This window comes from Phalacrocorax carbo, chromosome 1 (genome assembly GCF_963921805.1).
Source record: "Phalacrocorax carbo chromosome 1, bPhaCar2.1, whole genome shotgun sequence".
Taxonomy (NCBI): Eukaryota; Metazoa; Chordata; class Aves; order Suliformes; family Phalacrocoracidae; genus Phalacrocorax; species Phalacrocorax carbo.
Window position 1 is genome coordinate 36,723,762 of NC_087513.1, and position 15,692 is coordinate 36,739,453.

Consider the following 15,692-nt stretch of genomic DNA (forward strand, 5'->3'; position numbering starts at 1 on the left):
AGTCAGTGGATAACTGTAAGGAGAAAGTCTGGCTAGCAGAAAATCTATTGCAAGAATCAGAGGATCAACGGTATCTTTAAGGCACAATTCACAACACTAAGTGTTTGTAAAGCATTGCACAAGGTTCACCAGCATGCCTCAAGTCCCTTGCACTGCCCGAGTGATTCAAAACCATAAATATAACATACATCACCCATTAAGCCATCTAAACAGCTGTCCTAACCCACCAGTGAATTTCATCCCTTGTGCATGAAACAGACATGAGGGCATTGAGGCAATGCACACAGGCCGTTACCATAGCTTTTAACAAAGTGCTATATTATCTCTCCTCAGAACAAATCAATTCCACAGCCCTGGGGTCAGGCAGAAACAGGAGCCTCTCACATGCTGATTCCGTGCAGCATTAGTATTACTGCACTTGCTAACAGAGCCCTGCTGAACGCTAGAAGCCAAAAGAACAAACTTGCACCACCCCATCTATCTGCAAGGGCTACGAGTCCTTCCACTCCCTCTCCAGAACCAGGCATAGCGCTGCCCATATTGGCCTACAGTATCACATTTGATTGAATTTGTTCATTACTATGAGATTTCATCCCCTAAAAAAAAGTTTACATTCTCAAAGGCATACATGTGTGGGACTTGTGTTAGACTATATAGAGGCCTGTTGATGGCTTGCCGCCTTTTGGTTCATTTTCCTAATAGAAAACATGACAAATCCAGACATAAGACTTAAAAGCTCTTGCAAAGCAAACAGAAATCATGAGTTACCAAAAGAAAATTATAACAATTAAGCTGCATTTCTAACTCAGTTTCGCAAAGACTTAAAATTTTCAGGCAGTTCCTTAGGCTTTCCACGACTGTCCTGCATATTTTATTTGTACTCTTTTCACAAAACAAAAGGAAAGAAACCTGGTGACCAAGGAAGAGGGTCAACACCAATGAAAGTCCATCCATGTCAAAAAAACACATCACCATCAGTTGAAAGCGTGCTACCACTACCACCAGATTTCTTGCTACACATAGTGATACCCATTCCCAAACTCCAGGCACATGTGTGGCACAGGCTATACCCTACATCACAACACTGGTGCCACCAGTGCTTCTGCTTCTGCCCTGGCAGCTCAGCTGAGAAAGGCAGACCCATCCAGGAAGGGTGATCTAACTAGCAGCTTTAGAGGCTCAGTGGCGCCTTCATTCAGCTGGGCTTCAGAACAGCTACTCCTCTGCAAGGACAAATCAAGATTCATTTTCTTCTTGTGAACAGCAAGACATTCCCACAGACTTCTAATTTAGTGCAAATTCACAGACAAGTAGGAGCAGCAATTCCACATCACAAACAATAAAGAGTTTAGTTTAACTGTATGATAGGCATCAGATTAATAAGTTCAGCCTCTGAGTGAAATTTTTCAAATGAAAATATATTATCATGCCTTGTCATCTAGTAAGTCCAAAAATACTCAATTACTCTATTTATCTACCTGGAGTGTTTTCTGGTTCCATAAAATATTCCTTCTGGCAAACAAGCATTCTTAATTAGATGACTTTTTAAATAGCTTTTTATTTTGACCAGGAATTTTAAAATCTATTATAAAGTTTATGGTTTTGTATTTTGAGGACTATAAAACTATGCTCCAATTCAAAAGCACCCTTAATTTATTTAGATGACCTTATTGCATTATCTATGTAAAAAAAAAACTTAGTAATCACAAAAAGCTCAGAGAAATCTGAATTTTGAAAGTGTTTTTAATTTTAGGGTAGAAACTGTGTCTCACGGTAGCCTTTTGTCTACAGAGGAGTGCTTGTAAGGGGCTACCAGTATATTTCTTTCTCAAAAGGACCAGTCCAACACCTGAAACCTTAAACACAGGCTGTAATACAATGGTCATCAAATCAATTCATGTTCCCTATGACAGAAAGAGCAAACAGGCAGTGATGTTGAACTGATGCCTGCCTCCCATATCTGTCAGTGAACACTATATGTTTGCACATGTTTATTTGTTTTCCAAGGGCTAGCAATGAGTAGGAGGATCAGGATCAATCTTATAATAAAATACCCTTATGGATTTCTTTCAGCCTCCCTCAAGGTATGTCAGTTTTTAGACTCATAACCTTGACAACATCCTTTTGGAGGCTGATATGCCACTCTTGTCTTCTCATACACAGCTACTGCAGCACAGATGGATCTGGTACTGCGGGCTGAGTCACAGGTGCATGTACTCAGGTAAGGCACACATCACTATCGTATCAGGGTCCCCAGCAAAATGAAAAAGAAAAAGCAGAGTTCCTGTGCCTTTCCAGAAGAGAGGATAAATAGAATATAAGTATGTGCACACCCAGGAAATACACAGAACCCATAACCCTGTGTACAGAAAAAAAGTGAGCTTTGTGTTTTGTTTTAAACACTGTGAGTGCTTGTCTCTTTTAGCTCTCACACTTCCTGTCCAGACTGATGAAATTTTAACAATCACCCAAGATAAAGGAAGCAGACATGTCTTCAGACCAGTCTTTCCAAGAGAAAGGAGGATGGGCTTGGCACCCACTCACCTGACACTGACAAGCTGAAACCTGAAATCCCAGTTTGTAACCGTAGCTGTTGCTCAGATGGACCTCAGAGCCTGGTTCCCCATGCCCTGCCTCAGCCTCTGTTTTTCTTGCTGCTGACTTGAGATTTCTTATTTGTGCCATATCCCTGAAATAAGTGCAACAAGCCTAAAGAGGGCCTGTCAGAGTCAGCTGTTTATATCCCTGCTGAAGTCTGTCTGGAGAGCAGAATGATCTTTAAACAAATTTTCACACATTGATGATCTTTCCTGCTTTTTCTTTTTTTCCTTTTACAATAGCCTTCAGAAAAAGAGATAGGTTTAAGAGTTGGTGCAACTGATGCATAATACAACTAAGTCAATAGGAAAGTAAAGATTTTTTAAAATGTAAATTATTGATCTTTGAAATTGAAAGCGCTTCTTCAAAGTCATTAGGGTTTGTCACGTCAATATGTTAGTAAGGACTTCTGTAATTAAAGATTAATGATTTTAGGGATAATTATCACTGAAGAAACTCACATATTACCCAGTATTTGTAAACTCCACACAAAGGTGAACAGTGTCAGGTTTTCCTTGACTGCACCTTAGCTCCATTTCTGCTATTAGAGTAGGGGGAAGATTTTCTTTGACACGATGGGAAGCTAAACTCCCAGATTCTTTGGAAATCAATGGTAGCTGAGCTGCATAACTCTGATTTGTGCTTTTTAAAATAATCCTCCATATACAGTGAGTGCAGCTGATTTGCAGATCTACTAAATCCACCAGCCAAAACCCTTCTGAATATTTTTTCTTTTCAAAAGAATCTGAACATGTACAATAGTTGCTTTTCTAAATTAAACACTCAAGTCATGCTTCTCCTCATTATTGTTCCCTGCAAGACTTCATATATTTTGCTAAAGGGATGAAAAGTTATAACTTAAAGAAAAAGAAGCAAAGCTTTTTGTTAACTTGCAGGAATGCAAAGAAGTCCCTACAGCTAATAACTTGATTTTGCAGGGGGCTCATGTGCCTTTTTTTTTAATCTAAAAACATAAAATTCAATATTCCTCAAGTTATTTCTGCTCTAAGGTTGGGACTCAAATGCCAAGTACTGTCCAGGTAATTAATGGTATAGCTCTGCTGGGGTTTCCCTTGCATGAATATACCTGGAAAGCTAAAATTGGTAGGGGATTATTTGATTCTCAATTATGAAACCCTAATTCCCCAAATAGTCCTTAGGATTATAACTTGTTCCCAAGCAATACTTGGTGACAGGTTTTACTCATCTTTTTTTCAAAAACAGTAGCAAGCATGCTTTGGCAACGTTTGAACTGTATCAAGGCAGACACAGCTTGACCAGCTTTTGTGGATGGAATCAAAATGATCTGGAGATGGGCCTTTTGATTTTAAAGGAAAGATAATCAAAGACAAAAGAATTCTGAATCCAGGCTGGGGTATCTTGGCTTTTTCCCAATAGATGGCTAAACTGGCAAGCCACAGCACAAATCCATATTCTGGTTTGGAGAGGGAACAAAGGCTGAGCAAAGGATGTCAGTACAGTTCCTGTCTGACATGATGGCCATCTTAGGAGGCCTGCAGGACCACATCAGAATCTGTTTTGTCTGCAGCCAAACTGCAAGTCGCAAAAGACTTTGCAGAAAGTGCCTCTGCATCCTGAAGTCCTTAATCAGTGAGGTATTTTGAAGAAATATCTTCACACAGCAGAAAAATATCTAGTGGTTAGATGTATAAAATACCTGCTCACGAAATGCTATCATCAGAGGGAACATTATAAAATGAACATGAACATAGAGAAATGAACTGACTGGTGTTATTGGGATCCTTCACCAGTATTTAGCTCCTTAGCTTTCTGTAACGTTCATGTCCCACCCCTACTTTACCCAAGTTGTTAGAGTTTATTCAGATCTTGAATAAGCAGATAAACAGCCAGCAGACATTATATGAAGATGAGAAGTGGACTTCAAAATCATATTATACTGCAGAACACATTTCAAATTATATTAGCCTATAAGAAGATATTAGTACCTGAATCTGGAGAGCTTGTTCCGTGCATTAAGGGTTTACAGAAACACACACACAAAAAAAGAGACCTTTTTACAAGCTTCAATAAACCATGAGAGCTTCTGCTGTTATGTACACATTTTAAGGGCTGGAATGACGAAGAGGAAACAAGCTACTAAAGTTTCTGGTCAGGTGTTATGTATGCAGCATAGAAGACAGACAACACTCAAAGCAACAGTCTGTTTTTTGGTGATGAAACAATCATATTCAGCACACATAACCATTAAATTACCCTTGACAGATAACTGCACATAGTAGCAGCATACATGTTACTAAAAACTGTTTCTTTCTAAGGTTCATTCCAGGAATTAATTTGTAGCACATATATGTGGTATGTGATATATCTACTTTTATGAGACAAGCAGTATTATTTGATTTTTTTACTTTACCATCTTTTTTTCACCGTCCTTTCAACTTTATCATCATTACAAAATGACCTAACATCAGATAATGCTGAAAATGGGACTGAAATACTTAAATTCTCAAGAAATTAATAAAAGTCTATCAATTGAACACACTCCTCCTTGGGTACTGATTGGTCAATGCCAGAAGACACACATAAATATAAGGGCAAAAAGGTCACATAGACTGGACACTTCTGAATTTGACAGAGGCCGCAGATATGACAGTATAATAGAACAGAACAGAAATTCTTACCTTTATGATGATTTGCCCCAGATGCTAATTTCCCCCACAGCGTTACAACAAATATTATTATTAGCAGTTTTCCTTTTGTTGCTTTCTGTAAGTATCTTTTATTCATCCTGAAAACAAAAATACACAAAAGTAAGTATTAAGACTTCTTTTAAAAAAAAATTTGTCTTAATTTAAGGAGAATTAAAGAAGTTTTTATAAGTGTCTGGCTGACAACCATTAAGTCTTAAATTGTGCTTAGGTTTAAATGAGGTACACCATATAGACCATCACTATAATCTCCCTCCCTGGCCTGCCTGCCAGCATTCTTCCACCCTGGTCAATACCAGAAGAATTCAACATCTCCACTCATCATGTTTCTCTCAAAGCACAAGCAGTGTTCATAACCACAGCTGACTCCAAAGCTGGCAAGAAGGATGAATCAATGCAGCTCTGCAGCAGGTTTTAATGCACAGAGCAGTTCTGCTAGTGTGTTTGGGGCCAGTCATGGTCAATGTGGTTCTCTCTGACTGTGCAGTGTTTTTAGCTTTTGGGACTGCAACTCTTTTTGGATTGTGCCCACGAGTCATAAGGTGATAACAGATTTGAATAGACATCCAGCACACATCCCAACCCTCCCACAGAGAAATCCTGTTAGAAAGACTTGAGTGGTTTGGAAACATGGACTCGAGCAGGGCGGATTCACTAGTCTCTCTCCTGTCTATCTTTGGGTAATGAAAAGATTTGATTTACTGCACCAAGGGAAATTGCACAGAGCTACCCTCATCTTGCTCAGTGATGTTTTCACTGTGACAGCAAGCCACGGTGGTGATTCAAGCACAAGGTAACACATGACTGATTTCTCAGTAACCTCCTCCAAAGGCAAAATACCCCTCCACCTGCCAAAAAGACAAGCTCAGGAACATAAGGGCTAGTGCTTAAGGATTACAGTTGAGCAGAGAGTGGCAGGGGGTAAAATAATGAAACCTTCTCTCACTTTTCATTCTCTATAGAGCCCTAGGGAGCTGGCTAAGAAACAGCTCTGCATGATGGTCATGTTTCTGCTGATAGGTCAATAGGACGATGATGCCTATTTCAAATCACTTGTACTAGAAAAGCTGCAAATTTGATCACTTGGACAAAATTATTTTTGTTTTGTAATGCCTGGAACTAAGGTGCCTTTCTGAGCAGAAATAAAATGCATTGCTTCAGTATGGTTGCACGTTTGCTTCCTATTATGTTCATAAGAATTTTGAGAGTATCTTGTTTGCTCTTTTCATGTACAATGCTATCTTGGGCAACCACAGCTCTGAAAGGCAGACTGCTCTAATAGATAATTAACCAACAGCCTGTTCTAAGTCCCAAATCTCTTTCCATTTCTGTCAAATCAATTCATTTCCTCTGAGCAAATCGCTTTCTAACAGAACACCACACCCTCACAAGGCAACACCCCCACACCCTGTAACTCCACTCATGATTTCCAGACTTGTAACCACACCACTTCCCCCAAAACTGCCAATCATGCTCTCCAGGAGATTGATGAAAACTTGTCAAGCACTGCTAAGTTTCCACACCAGGCTGTGTGTAACAAAACACCATGACTCAAATTAAGAACCCACTGAGGAGTGTACCAAACCCTTTTAAACTTGAATTCAGAGCAAACAGGACTCAGCATCCTTTGACAGAAATCACACATCTACAGTCTGTTTCCCAAAGGTTCAGAGATCACATTTATCAGGGAAAAAGAGAAAGGAGCAAGCAAGTGCTATATCTAGGATGGTGGATATGCCCCTGAAAGCCTGATTGATTAATAATCACAGCAGAGGTCACAGTGTGCTGTGAACCACACCAAGCTCTGCCTTCTTGCACTGATTCCAGTGCCTTTGGAGTGTAAACTGCATATTCATCATCAGCTCCAGGTTTATGAAACACTCAAAGCTAAAGGGAAATATATTATTTGTCACTGTAAACAAGAATAAAAAAAAGAAACTGGAATGCACATTCAGCATATGCTCTTTCACAGCTCTCTCCGTGAACAGAATAGGAATTAACTCTTTATCTCCTGGATTCTCATACTGCACCTGTTATGATGCTGGTGCAAAGCCGTCTCTCATTAAAATCAAATCTTTCTTCCTCACCTAAATAACACTGCTCAAAACCCAGTGGGACTTGCACCATTAAGCAAAGTTGACTCTAATACAGTTCCTTCCTGTACTCTGCTGATGCCAATTTACTTGCTGTGCTGCGAGGCTGGCAGCAAATGCACAGCAGAAAATGCAAATACAAAAGGAAAAACAGTAGCAGCAGGGATGAAGAGAGAAAATCAACCTATCTGCCTGTGAACAGCAGCCCCTCAGGGTAGGGGGCAGAGTGAAGTTACAAACCTCTGCCCACAGCCCAGCACACCAGAGAGTAAGCCATCACTGAATGTAAAAGATAGTGTTCTGCAAAGTAAAGGAGAGGTTTCAGCTTTGACGCAGAAAATCTGGGCTCAATGCCATTGCCAGGTTTTCCAGTCATGAGAAAAACAATACACCATTTCTGTACCACAAGCCTATTACACTGTTCTGCATTGCTTATTTGTGGTATTCACCTTTAGAAGGACAAAAGTAATAACTTTGTCTCATAGCAGTCCCATAATAGGTACAATGAACAGAAAAGCCAGTGCAAGTCACAGTTCTAGCTTGGGACTAATATTTCAGAGGCCATCAGCAGAAGTACAAAAAAAATCTCATCAGTTAGAGTATTCATAACTTATATGAGCTCAAACAATAAAAAGTTGGAGGATGATGTTAAGTTTCAAACTAATTATGCAGTATAACACTAGACCTGTGGTTGTATGTGTTGGCCACTCACAAGGGTCAGTCCAAGGACAGACAAATGGCTGCATAAGCACAAACAAGGTAGGAAGCACTCTGCTTCCAGCAGTCCTGCTACACACAGAAGCCACGCTGTAGTAATACAGCCCTAGAAATAAAAAAAGAAGGGTTTGTAGTCCAAGAAACTCAGGGAGTTAGGATGGATGCACCTCAACAACAAAGCAGGGAAACAGCTAGATAACAAGGAGAGGCCAAGAGATATGCTCAGTATGTGAGTGCATGCATTATCACTCAGGCTTAGAAACTCTGATGCTGGTTATTTTTTGTGGATTTGCAAAACAGGCCATGATATAGCACTGAGAAGACACTGGGACTAGATAGTATTTGACCTCAGCTCTGAAACATAACTATTAGCCTCTTGCAACCCTGATCCATGTCAAGTAATTGCATCCAGGAAATAAAATTCAGTCCATTACCGTACTGTTATTACACTAACATAACAGACGGTGTTAAATAGAACAAATGAGCTCTGAAATGAGGTCTACTTTTACTAGAGGTGATGCAGAGCTCCACAGACAAACTATAGCTATTAGCCTGAATGGTTTTCTCTGTGAGATGTTTTCCTCTTCTCTTTACCTTCCTTTCTGCAGAACCTCTCTCTTGCTGTGATCCTTACAGCCTTCAATAATGTCACATAAGCCAAAGGTGATCAAAACTGAGAATAGCCACACTACAGGAGATGCCTACATTTGAAAATGAATTTTACATAAAAATACAAACTTTACATGCAACAAAAATTCCCTTCAGTTTCTAACCCCAACTTACTGGAAATAAACCCAAGGAATTCTCAGCACTTTCACACAAAAGGGTATGTGAAAGCTGCCACGTTTGAGTTCATTTTTCAGTGTACTTAGAGGCAAGGAAAAAGAAAGATAATTCCTTTTGTGGTTCCAGGGACACATTCAAATTAATCCAAAAAGATGTCACCCACATAACTCAAGCAGGCAGTGCCTGAGTGTGAGATGACTGCCATGACCAGCTCTTCACTAACACTGTAACACAATGAATAAATTCATAGGATTTGTTACTTTTGCTCCATAAGATTCCTTTTCCCTGAAGCGCACTCCATGAGACCATCTGGTCTCATGGGCCGTCTGTCATCATGGACTGAGGAATAGATAGTTTTGGTGATTAGTGACAAAAATAGGCTAAAAATTGCTGGAGTTTTTTTTTTCTCAGGGTGAAACCACATCTGATGCTGCTTCACAGACTGCTCTGTCAGCAGAAATCCTTCTCCCTGGCGCCTGTGGCTCATCAGAAGCAAACCGTGAATACAGTAACAGGTTGCACAGGCTCTCCTCATTGATGCTCCACCTCAGTGTCAGCCCCCTCCCAACAGCAGATACGGCCCAACTATTAGGTTGTACTGAAACTGCCATGTGCAGATGTGTATTTTCAATTTCAATGCAGCAATGTAGCATCCATAAGCTTCTGAGGTTCTACTTTCTTCCTTCTTTGCTTCTGGGCTGGAGATGAACCACCTTTCAAAGAGTTCAGAAATAGAGGAAAGTCAGACGGAAATTACCTTACATTGTATGGCCAGTGCTAAATTGCCTTGCTTTCCTATTTTAAGTGTAACCTCATGTAATCTTCATTGTTGAGGAGAAAAAAATGTAAGGAAATAATAGCTTTCATTCTTCCCTTAAGAGCTTATACACAAATAAAATTCTCATCTGTTTCCTAGGGGTAACAGCATTTTTCTCTGTTGCTCCTTTTCTTTCTTTTCTTTACCAACAGCAGCTTCTGTGATGCTGTTCAAAATCCATTCGTTCCTGCTTTACATATGTAGAAACTTTCAGTGTTGGTAAGACCCATTTGTCTTTTGCAAACACATACACCCTGTGAATGCAAGTGTTCATAAAGCGAAGCATAAGCCTATTTCTCTACTGAATCCTGATGAAATGTTGAAGAGATGAAAACCTGACAGAAAATTAGTCCTACAGTCTCTTACTTTTCTTTTTACAACAAATATTTTATTTGCTACTCCAGAAAAACCCCAAATGTGTAGCAGAAATCACTTCTGACCCCAAGTCTCTTTTACAGAAATAATGTAGCCATTTAAATTATGTTCTGTACTGTGTTGAATCTTACATTATTTATTAGTTGTGTTAGTTTTTACATCCCACACAATGCAGGTATTTGCAGTTGTATTTAGCCTTTCCTGTGTAAGCTAATGCAGATTTAAAAATGCCCCTCTGGTGGATAAGGTCACTTTGTAAAAGTAACACCGATGTGACCCCCGTGTGTTTGCATATATATAAATTCCCTCTATGACATTCCTGTCATGTTTGCTCAATGAACAAGTAATTTGCCACTCTCGTTACTCCAGGTACAAGGTAGCTTGTGAAAATCAATCTTCTTTCTGCTTCATACATCGTAGCCTGTAACAGACACAAAGTGCATTCTGATTCTGAAATGAAGCTGGGGGAAAACCAGACCTCTTCTCAGAAGCTACTTTCTTTGATCTAGGTGGGCAAGGAAAGAAAGAGTATAGGCATTTAGCCTAGCAAAGCATGCAGGTCTTCCATAGGAGTCACATGGGAAATCTCTGTGCGCAAAGCAAAAGGGGTGGATTTTGTCCTTTTTTTAAAAAAAAAAAAAATTGTCATTTACTGGTGTGGATCTTTTAATAGCAGAATAAGTATCCCTAGAGAGCTTATCCCACTATTGAGAGATATTTGGAAAGTTAAAGAATTGTTGGCAGACCAGTACAGTAAGGTTGTCACTGTTACTTTCAGCTGAAGGGTACCAGTGGAATCAGATTGAAGAATTTAAGGCTTAATGCCATAAGGAGGGCTTTTGAAAGGCTAGTGTGCTAAGACTTAAGACAGTGAGGCAAATGAATTCTTCTTTCAACAGTACTTAAGCATATGATTGACATGCATGCCCATATTTGTCTTTTATTTATATCAGTGTGACTTAAGCACATACTTAAATTTAAGGACATACTTTCCCAAACAGAGATATATGTACACAACATGAGTTCTTGAAAAAATGATTAATGAGTGAGCTTTTATAAGAGACAGTTTCAAGAAAAGGAAATATCTCAAATATCTGAAAAATAAAAAGTTATGGAATATATGTAAGTATGCAATAAACCAAAAAACATTTTTCTTTACATACTGCAATTAGTTTCACAGTTTAGTGAAAAACTGGAGGCAGATGCACACACAGGTAATTACATCTGCTGACAGTATCTTATAGCACTTGGATGTGAAATTTACATATATATTATTGTTTTCAAAATCTGATGAGCACAGATGCTTAAATTGCCAGAAGTATAAAATCCTTTAGCCACCTAGCTGCATGACACCTCACAGCTAGAAACCCTGAGAGATTATGGGGAAAACGTTTTTCTTCCAAAAGTGTATGTATGGTTGTGATGATATTGCCTTGAAAACTCAGAAGATACTGATGAATGGCCTTCCCTCTAAACTGCTATCAATGTTAATCTCCCCAGCTTCCAGATTAACACCAGTTCTTTGTAGACACAATTGATTGTAATTTTCACCTTCATTAATTTTCAGGTGCAACACCTAACTGAAAGCAATAAAGAAAGCAAAGAAAGAGTAAACAAGAAATGCACTGTCCTCCTAGCCAGCTTTAACTAAAAAAAAAAAAAAAAAAAAAAAAAAGAAGTATTTAAGTGTGTTACATTAAATTTCTTTCTTGGTCATTTCATCACAACCAGCAAAGGAGTGTTCACCTGATGAACACTGATGTGACTCATTACTAAGTACACAGAAAGAAAATGCCATGATTTTTTGTGGGGTTAGATTCTGTACTTCCATGTGGTTTTGAAACTGTAAAACTACTAGTAATAATCTAGCATTAGACCTGTTCATGCCATTTATTGTGTTTTTAGGTGTTAACATAAAACAGTACAGAATATTTAAACGTCCAAGATATTCTAACATCTTTAATCTGCCCAATGATGTCCTACACCCTTGTGAAATAAGCTCTCACAGTTAAGTGTTCAGTTTTAGAAGGTACTTAGGCTCCAATTCACATCATTTTCTCTGATATTATTATGCCACTTTAAACTATTTCTCTCCTAGTTTCTGTGCTTAAGGGAGCTTTAAGTTGTAGGGGTACTATCTATTCACTTAATCATCATGGCAGTAGTATTTGCTTATATCTTACATGTGATCCTCTTGCAGATGGTTATTTAAATTTTCTTTATTCATATCTGACTAACCAATCAAAAGTTTAACAGAAAAAAAAAAGATAGCAGTTCAATGGGCTTTGAACAATATGTCTCGCTGAGACCTGAATCACTAGGTATACTGTGATTCCATAAAGGCCATTGCAGTGGCAGAGATAAGCCTCCAAATCTATCAAGGCAGAGAAAGCATCAAACATTACTGGAGAATGGCAACTGAAGTGCCCATATTTAAAAGCAAGGACGAAAATGATCTGGGCAAGTGTAAGCCTATTAGCCTGACCTCTTCAGTTTGCAAGAGCTTAGAACAGGCTTTAAAGAAAAAGATAAATTTAAGACAGAGAAGTAAATAGAACATAGAATAAAATGTAGCAGTGTTACCAAGGGTAGATTGTGCCAGACTAACTTGACAGCTTTTTTGATAAGATAACTGATTTTCCAGACAAAGAAATGAAGTAGGTATCATTTGTCTGGATTTAGATAAGGTATTTTCTACAGTGCCACTCTGGAACGTACACATTAAGCCAAAGACTCTGTAGATTACTACAAGAATTGAAGGGTGGATCCAGGTGTGATAACAGCAAGTAGTACTGAAAGGGAGTAGCAGGGATTAATAGCATTTCTGCTACAAGTTGGGAATTCATCATCTGAAGCAGCACAAGTGAAAAATAACTAGTTTATTTTAGTTGATCACCAAGAGCACATCAGTATCAATATGACATGAGATGGCTGTGAGGAAGGCAAATCCTATAATTACTAAATGATATATTTCTAATAATGACACAGAAGGACAAGTATGAATTTTCTTAAACTATCATTCAGAATAATCTATACAATTCTGGCCACGAAAATAAAAATGAACCCACAAAAAATACAGGGACAGTCTTCTCTGATGGTCACAGGCATGAAGATTCTACCACAGGAGGAGTTTGAAAGAACTTGGCTTGCAGAGCAAAGCAAAGGCTGAACGGAAACAGAGAAATCAAGGAAAGGAAATAAACACAGTGAGGGCAAGAAACTTATCCGTACGAAATTAATTAGATGATATCTTGCCAGCAGGCAGGATCAGGATGCTCAGCTCAGTGATTCAGGAAGTCTCTTCCAGTCTTGTCTCTACATCAATATCATGATTCCGGTTTTTGTACATTAGTACAGGAAATCAAGTGCCAGTTTTTTCACTAAGAAAACTAAAAGCAAGTTCTCTCCAAGTACATTAGTGTAGTGGGTTTTTTCCAAGTCATTTCATTCTCCTCAAAAAACCAAAAGGCACAGTATTTCTTTCTGTGAAATCCTATCTGAAAAAAACTGTGATGCTCCCCACTAATGTCCTGAACCCACACTGGGTTCCATCCAAAAATTGGCCATGCTGACAAACATCTGATTATGATTAATATTCCTCCTTATTTTTCAAAATCTTCAAGCCTTAACTGGCATCTCTGTGTGACCCAAACAGTCACAGTACTGTCTTGGTGGACAATTCAGTACTAAAATTGCTTTTTGACTAACTTCAGGGAATGAAAGTCATACCGTTGAGCATGGCTGACTATTCCATGATTAAGACTCCCTCACTTTTCTTAGAACTAACTCTGTTTTTTATCACTCTTGCTTTAAATTGAAAGTCTTCCTATTGTCAACCTGGTTTTAACATTGACATCATGGAAACATAAAACTGGCAAGCATCACAATTGTCAAGATATGAAGGAGTCTTGTTTTCCACAATAGTCCAAATATAGAAAACAAAAACTATGTACTTTCAAAAATTAATTAAGCATTTTAAGATAAAAACAGAAGAAACAATACCATTACAAGTATTTTAAGAGTGTGAATACATGAATTTAAAGATTTTGGTTATTATTAAATCCATTTAAAGTGACTATAATCTTAAACATAATGTCTTTCAAGAAATACTGGAGGACTAATTCTGGGTTCTTACATTGATGTGAAAATATGGATGAAGTGCTATGGTTATATTAGATAATCTTGCCAGACCTGGTATTTTGTATGTTTACAGGAACCATTCAGATTCAACAGCATGACTTCCTTACTGAAGGTTAAATTTTGTTTTTCCAAAGAATTCTTCTGGCAAATAACACTGTGACAGACCTCTGTAGATGAACTGGGAAGCAAGATTCAGACTAAGTTCCCCCTGCTATTTTCATGACAATTATATCTGTCAATAGGCATAGTAGCACTTCTGACAAATAATAGGTAGCTCTGAGCCCAATCTATGTTTTATACCTGCCTCCTACACATTTTGGGCCACACTTGAAGGCAAGGGTTCAAGTGTAAATAAAAAATGACAGGTTGCTCAAATTACAGAAAAATATGAAGCTTGCTTGTGCAATGACCAAAATAGCTCTAAGAGCTGACATAACACACTAGGAAGACAGGAAAGTTGTCGACTGGGAGTAAACCTAGTTGAAACACAGTTGGAACACATTCCTCTGCACTCTGCAGAGGTATGCCCACATAGGCACACAAGGAAAATCTGAATTTTTAACTTACTTGTAGAACAGCACAGTGACATTTCTGTCTATGAACAGGGTTTTCTCAAATATTGGTGGTTTTTTGCCCTGGCAAGCTCTCTAATATCTCACATAGACTATAATAACTAATGCTATCTTGAGAATCATGGTATATGCCACACAATTTTGAAGTCTCCTCTCAGTCTCTAATTCCTCATCAGTGTTCTGAAACAGTAAGAAATTATTAATAACCAGCTCATATTGAAAAATAAAAGTCTGATTATTCCTGTGATGACTTGCTAAGAATGGATTCAAGTTAGGTCAGGATTTGCTTAATGGTGGCTGAAGTATCTAAATGGCACCCAGTCTTCCTTGAAAAATCAAATCCATTTCCCAGCCCTATTTCATACACCCTCTTTTGAAGGGTACCAGCAGCTATATGAGAGCCATATTGACCATAAAATCCTGAGTTTTACCCAAGTGAGTGTACTCCAGAAACAATGCACTCACTGTGGCATGTACTATGCCAGTCTTGCAATGGCATTTTAGTATGGCCAGGAGCTCATTAAATAGCCAGTCACAACCTCCACTTCCTAAAAGTCTATATGCAGCTTCCTGATGAATTAAATGTAGCTTGGGATTTGCAGGCAGAGCACAAAAGGAGGGTGAATGACAAAACAAACCAATAAATACTGTTCTGTTCCTCTAGTGCCCTGGATCAGATACTCTTACAAGGTGCATTTATGTTAGCATTTCAGTTTGGAGCTGGAATTCACTTTCAAACAAACTTTCTAGTTGCCTCCATTTACGATGATCTAGATCACATCATGTAATGATTCTAGAGGACATGAAATTAATCCATGCAGAAAAGGAGCTTGAGAGTGTACCTGATACACTCCAACAGTTTAGGGTTGTTCAGTTCAGGGGACTAGAGCTAGTTGAAAGCAACCTC

General features: G+C 38.6%; 1 protein-coding gene across 2 annotated transcripts in view; it reads right to left on the reverse strand.

Annotated features, from left to right (window-relative positions):
- TAFA2 (TAFA chemokine like family member 2) overlaps positions 1–15,692 on the reverse strand; it is a 196,537-nt gene that overhangs the window by 52,394 nt on the left and 128,451 nt on the right. For both annotated transcript variants that reach the window (XR_010372416.1, XM_064448518.1), the window contains exon 2: positions 5,259–5,365. Coding sequence is in view for 1 of the 2 variants with exons in the window: in XM_064448518.1 (XP_064304588.1) it covers positions 5,259–5,364 (106 nt within the window). In the remaining variant the exon portion in view is untranslated. The remainder of the gene's footprint in view (positions 1–5,258; positions 5,366–15,692) is intronic.